The sequence below is a fragment of the Pipistrellus kuhlii genome, unplaced genomic scaffold, assembly GCF_014108245.1.
Source record: "Pipistrellus kuhlii isolate mPipKuh1 unplaced genomic scaffold, mPipKuh1.p scaffold_m20_p_108, whole genome shotgun sequence".
Taxonomy (NCBI): domain Eukaryota; kingdom Metazoa; phylum Chordata; class Mammalia; order Chiroptera; family Vespertilionidae; genus Pipistrellus; species Pipistrellus kuhlii.
Genome location: NW_023425414.1, coordinates 405,398 through 412,205, shown reverse-complemented (window position 1 = coordinate 412,205; position 6,808 = coordinate 405,398). Strand labels below are relative to the sequence as shown.

At 49.9% G+C, this 6,808-nt stretch overlaps 1 protein-coding gene across 1 annotated transcript; it reads right to left on the bottom strand.

Moving 5' to 3' along the window:
• Positions 1–114: 114 nt before the first annotated feature.
• LOC118714914 (kallikrein-9) lies at positions 115–5,706 on the bottom strand. The gene is made up of 5 exons (XM_036430390.2): positions 5,443–5,706; positions 5,088–5,256; positions 2,810–3,042; positions 608–744; positions 115–267 (listed from the first exon to the last, which is right to left on the bottom strand). Exons 1-5 carry the CDS (start codon positions 5,552–5,554, stop codon positions 115–117), a joined length of 804 nt encoding a protein of 267 aa, XP_036286283.1. The 5' UTR covers positions 5,555–5,706.
• Between the last annotated feature and the right edge of the window lie 1,102 nt (positions 5,707–6,808).

The following is a 6,808-nucleotide window of genomic DNA, read 5'->3' as shown; positions in this document are numbered from 1 at the left end:
CTGGTCATCCTAGGCATGACCCTTATTCTTATTTTTTAATTTTAATTTCTTTATTGATTAAGGTATCACATATTTGTCCTCAGCCCCCCATTCCAATCCCCCTTCCCTCAGGGCTCAGTGTTTTTTCATCGTCTTTCTGATCCACTTCACGTAGTGGCAAACGCTACTGTAGACGGCGGGATGCTGTGGTCGGGAGCAGAGCCCAGAGCCCCCAGACACCACACCAGCCAGAGTCCCGTTGCAAACCAGCGGGCCCCCAGAGTCGCCCTGTGGGTGGGAGAAGAGAGAGGAACTGTTAGGCCAGGCTTATCACTAGCATGCCATTGCACAGACCCCCCCAGTTTCTGCTCCCTGACACCCAGACATCCAGCTCTCCAGGCCCTCCTCCCTCAGACCCAGGAGGAAAAGCTCGCAGCCTTCACCCCTCCCTTGGACCTAGCATTCTAGGGCCCTAGTATCCTCTTCCCTCAGGACTTGGAGCTCAGACCCCTAACCCATCCCCTTGTTTAGATCCAGAAATCCTGTTGCTGGCCCCACCATCCTCTCCCAGGACCCAGTGTCTTAGCAGAATCCCCATCCTCCACCTCCTCCCCAGAGTAGACCTCACCAGGCAGGAGCCGCGGCCCCCCTCCCACAGGCCAGCACAGAGAATGCGCTTGAAGATGTGGTCTGGGTATGCCCACCGGCAGAGTCTGGGCTCCAGGATGCTGATGTTGGCACACTGCAGCGTGACTGGGAAATGCACTGTTGGGGAAGGAGGTCACAGAGGGTCAGCAACTATACTCATCTCACTCAGCACACAACCCCTTTCTTCTAAAAAGAAATTTTGAAAAAAATTGATTTCAGAATAAAGGGAGAGGGAGAGAAAGAGAGAAAGACATCAATGAAGAGAGAGAATCACTGAGCAGCTGTCTCCTGCACGCCCCCTACTGGAATTGAGCTGCAACCTGGGCATGGGCCCTTGACCAGAATGGAGCCCAGGACCTTTCAGTCTGCAGGCTGAGGCTCTATCCACTGAGCCAAACTGGCTAGGGCTGCACATACAACCCCTTTCTTAAGGAGGATCCATGGAGCCACAGCATCTGCTTCTCCAAGAAAGGAGAGGCAGCGACAAAGAGAATCGTAGCCTGAAACAGAAACAGACATTTCTGAAGAGGGAGAGAGACGCACACAGAGAGGCAAGAGACAAGAAGAGACGCGTATATATTTTACACAGAGAAAAACAGAGACCTTGGCAGGAGCTAGAGGCCTTTTAAGGGGGGAAAAAATTCTCAGCCTAACTGGTTTGGCTCTGTGGATAGAGCATTGCTCTGGAGACTCAAGGGTCCAAGGTTCGATTCCGGTCAAGGGCATGTACATTGGTTGTGGCCACATCCCCAGTGGGGGGTGTGCAGGAGGCAGCTGATGGATGTTTCCTTCTTATCGATGTTTCTAACTCTCTCTCCCTCTCCCTTCCTCTCTGTAAAAAAATCAATAAAATATATATTTTTTAAAAATTCTCAAAGGAGGCCATGCAGAAACAGAAATGGGTCCAGGGATACTCAGTGAGAAGGCCCCGAATTAAAGGGAAGGAGACACTTATAGGGAGAGGGTCATTAGTACACAGAGAGAGAAAGATTTAGAGCAGCGGTTCTCAACCTATGGGTCGAGACCCCTTTGGAGGTCAAATGATCCTTTCACAGGGGTCACCTAAGACCATAGGAAAACACAGATATTTACATTATGATTCATAACAGTAGCAAAATTACAGTTATGAAGTAGCAACGAGAATAATTTTATGGTTGGGGGTCACCACAACGTGAGGAACTGTGTTAAAGGGTCGCGGCATTAGGAAGGTTGAGAACCACTGATTCAGAGGTACTAGGTAGAGGGAGAAGGAGTTACGGCACATAGAGATAGATGTGGATATAAACACACATATATCAATATATATAATGCCTGGGTGCCAACTCAATGCATGCAGGGGCTTGGTGAGTAAAAAGAAGTGGTGTGCCAGGCACCATTGTGGTTCAGTCTCCACTCTCTCTCTCTCCAGCAATGGCCAATCTCTGGGAAATGTGGGTCCAGCATTGCCCGTTCTTTCCAACTGAATCCAAAACCTCGGCTTTTCTGTAGCATGTCCTGGGTTTCAGATGCTGGCAACAAATTCAGATGTGATTTTTCAAGACTCTCGGAAAACCAGCACTAATGTGGGAAGCCAAATGTGGCTAACAACAGGTCCTTGATTTCTGACTCTGAGAATAGAAGGCCTTATCTAGATTCTCAGATACATGTATTCTTTCACATTTAAACACCCTGAAATCAGGAGATGTCTTCCAGTAAGTGGGGTATCATAAGGGTCAGTGGGACCCCTCTCTCCCATTTTCAGTGAAGTGATGATGCACCTTGTAATTCACTAGAGGCCCATTGCATGAAGATTTCTGCAATAGGCCTTCCTTCCCCTGGCTGCAGGCACTGGTTTTCCTCTGGCACCCGGGACCCAGGCCTCCATTCTGGCTGCAGCAGGGAAGCCAAGTCTCTTCAGTCTTCAGTCTTCGCTCTGCACCTGTGCATGCAAATTAACCCACCATCTTTGTTGGGTTAATTTGCATACTCACTCCTGATTGTCTGGTGGGTGTCGTGGATGTACGGTCAATTTGCATCTTTCTCTTTTATTACTGTGGGTAGCATCTTAGATTTGATGGAATATAAGCATGGAGAGATAGATTAATAGATAGAGGGTAGACATGAAAAGGCAGAGACAGAGAAGGAGGAGGGATTTAGACCTCAGTGTGAGACATAAGGGAGTGTGCCATGGCCAAGGCTGTACCTATGGGGCTGGACACGGCCCCCCAGCCCGAGATGAGGCACTGGGTGCCCGGGGAGACGCAGGTCTGGCTGATGTTGAGGGGCTGCACGGCAGGTTCCAGGCGTGCCTTCCTGGGCAGGCGGATCAGCATGACGTCATCCCCGGGGTGGGGGAAGAAGTCCGTGACCCGGAACAGCTGCTCTGGGCCCTCCCTTTTCTGGAGGTGGTGCTCCCCGAGGCGGACCCACAGATACCTGCTGGGACAGACCTCAGGTGTTGTGTGGCTTTCCACAAGGTGTAGATATCCTCTCTGGATCCCCATCCTATGTGCAACCCAAGAGTGCTGTGTGACTTTAGGCAAGGCACACGCCCTCTCTGGGCTCCTGATCTCCCACTCCATCCCTTTGTCTGCCTCTGCTGTTGTAGTTCTCCGTCAAAAGCTCACATCATTTCCTAGGTCCATGCCAATGGAGCCACCTTCTTCATTGCCCCACCTGCAGCCTTGCTGGTGATCTGGGTTCCCTGGCACCGTGTAGGCACCCAAGGACTCCACCTACCACACAAAAACAGCCCCACCCCTGGTGGTTCTGTGGGAAGTGGCTGGTTGGTGGGGTATGGAAAATCCCCAACTTTGGGGTCATCTGTGGCTCAGGCTTTTCCTGACTGCCATACAGCTAACCCTTCAATGCATTTCCTTGAGGTTTGATCCCATGTTTTCTCACTGCAGTTTTAGTTTACGTCTTCTCCTCTGGGTTTATGTCCTGGACAACGGGGGACCTTCTGGTGGTCTACATAGCCAACCCCCAACCTCTGACCTCTCATGTGAGGAACTAGGCTAATGTCTGAGCATTCCAAGTTTGAGGAGAGTGAAGTTATTTCTATCTTTGTGCCGGAGCTCTGTGTCTGAGAAATTAGCCTTTCCCCATCACCCAAACTCAACCTTGCCTCTCAATCCCTTCTACCTCCATATCTCTTCATTTCTTCTTCATCTTTGGGGCTGAAATCTCAACTTTGCTCTTTTAGCCTGGTGTACAGACCTTGAGCTGAAAGAGGCCCCATCATGGAGCAATGCATGATGGGAAATTCCCACATAGCATCCTGTAGCAACACCTGCTCTTCATTCCTGGAGGGAAAAACAGGGTAGGCATCCCCTTTCCAGAGAGATGCAGACAGGATTTCTGCCTCAGGTCCATTCTGGGATTCTATTGAAATGCCCGGGACTCTAGGATTCTAACCCCTTAGGAATCTACAAATTCTAGAATTCTATGAGGCTCAAGTTCTAGAATGTCACGAGTCCAAGATTGTACTGTTCTAGATTTCTCTCTAGATGAAAACTCTGGGGTTTTAAAATTATCTGAATTAAACCTAGGATTTAATGAGCCTAGAATGTTAACATTTTGGGACAATCCGGTGAAAATATCATCATTCTAGAATTCTATGAATCTATTGATTTTGGAAATTGAAAAATACAGGGTTCAAATAATCGGAGACTCTAGAATTCCCTGAATTAAAAGCGTGGAGGTTTTAAGAATCTGGAATGATAGCACTCTAGGATATTAAATGCGACAAATTCTAAACATTTATGAATATAACCTCCTAGAACTTCCTTGTTTCAAGATTCCGGAATGTTACAAACCACAGTATTCTAGGGCTCTGTGCATCTGTAGTTGATGAATTAGCCTGAATACGATTCTAGTGTTGCTCTATCCAGTACAACTAGTTCAAATTAAGATGTGTCATACGTGTAAATTGCACGTCCGCTTTCAAAGGCTTACCCCATAAACAGTAAACAATGACGTTCGTAGATTATTTGGTACTGATTACATGTTAAAATAATATTGAGTAAAATAATGAGTACGTAGGTAAATCCATTATCAAAATGAAATCTTGTTTTTCTTTTACTTTTTGCAACGTGTCTACTAGACACGTGAAACTTAAGTGGCTAGCGTTAGATTTCCTTGTCAGCGCTACTCTGGACTTCTAAGATTCTAGAATTCTCTGAGGCTCCTGTAGAACCCCGTGGATCCAAGACTTTAGGAGACTGAGGCTCTGGATTACCCTGGGCCAGAGTCGAAGATTCAAAGAAGAGTGTAAATTTCCAGTCTTTGACCCCTAGAACCAGATTATTTGAGACTAGAATTGGGAAAAAGTTGACTCTTGGTCATTCCGAGTTCAACTTCTGGGAGCAGAAATAGAGGCTCACCCCTCCTTGTCCACCACTCCCTCCCTCCCCTACCAGAGGCCCTTGCCCCCCTCACCTTCTCTGATCCCCGGCGCCCTCCCCAGAGCGGTCACTCACGGCCTTCGGCAGTGGGCAGCTGTGAGCAGCCAGCGGTCACTGATGAGGGTCGCCCCGCACAGTAAGCGGTAGGGGTTCCCCGTGACATAGAAGAGGCCTGCCTGCCAGGGCTGCGAGTTGGGGTGGCATTCCTGAGCCCCAATGGCTCTGGTGTCTGCCCGGCTGTTCCCTGCGGGAAGTGGAGGAGAGGGGAGGTAGAGGGAGTCAGTGAAGAGCAAGATGGAAGGGCTGGGGAGAGAAGCAGAGATGCCTAGAGGGTAGGCACAGGAGGCTGGGGTGTGCCGGGCCACGTGGAGAGGCTGCCGGGGCCCTGGAGGGTCAGCGGGATGGACAGGGTGGATGGCAGGAGCCTCACCTGCCAGCAGAGAAAGCAGAGCACAGACAAACCCCAGCTTCATGACCTCTGGGTGCCTGGGTCCTGGCGTCCGGCTCTGCTGTCCCTGCTTCTTTATGGTTAGCCATGTCATCGCCTTCCTCCTCCCTGGGGCCACCCTGTGATTAATTGGGGTTGGGAAATGTGGCTGGGGGAGGAGGAAACCCTGGGGCCTGGACTGGATGCCTGAGAAGGAGGCTTGGCAGGGGGATCCCCTGTTAGAAAGAGCTGACTGCCTGCCTGCTGGATCGGGGCTTGAGTACATGGGGTGGAGGGAGAGGGGGGGTGTGGGTAGGGGCGAGGACATAGAACCCTCCTGGGTGTTAGGACCATCAAATCTAAGATGCTATCCACACTAATAAAAGAGAAAGATGCAAATTGACCTTACCTCTCTGATGCCCACCAGCCAATCAGGAGTGACTATGCAAATTAACTCCCCATGACCTCTAGGTACAGGATCTGCATGCAGGATGGTCAGTGGCCTGATGGAGGAAGAGGGTGATGAGGAAGGTGCCTAAGGCGGGCTCTGGAGTCTTGCAGGACCCGTGACCAGGAGAGCTGCACAGAAATCAGGCTGCAGGTGGGAGAAGAACCAGGACTCAGAGGCAAGGAGCCACACCGAAGACGGGATGTGGCAAAGGTGGGGACAGAGAAAGAAATCATAGAAAGAGGGTGACAGAGACACAGAAAGATCCAGAGAGAGAGAGAGAGAGTCTCTGACTCAGACTGAAAGAAGCAGAGACCACAAAGATATCTGAGAAATACGGTCCCAACTAGGTTGACACACACTTGCCATAACCTACTCCCTTTCTCACATCCACATACCACAAGGCCCCGGGTGGCCCCCCTGCCTGGAACCAGCACTTTCCCTCTCTCTTACTGTCCTCAGATCCTGGCTACGTGCGGAGAACATTCTCTTGTTGTTCTTTTTCTCATCCATCTCCTCCCCTCAGTTGTCCTTCCCATCACCCCAATCTTGCTGCATCTCCTCCACACCTTCTCATCTGATGGGCAGCCCAGAAAGGGCCAAGCCCCAGTCTGACTCATCTCTGTTTCCCCAGAATCACCCAGTTCACACTCGGCTCCCAGGAGGTTTCAGAATATGTTAATTGAATGAGTGGATGCTTTATTTTATTTTATTTTATTTTATTTTATTTTATTTTATTAGTGGCCTGGTGCACAAAATTTGTGCACAGGGCGTGTGTGTGTGTGTGTGTGTGTGTGTGTGTGTGTGTGTGTGTAGGGGGGGGGGCGGGTGTCCCTCAGCCCAACCTGCACCCTCTTCAATCTGAGACTCCTTGTGGGATGTTTGACTACCCATTTAGGCCCAGGATCAGGTCTAAATAGG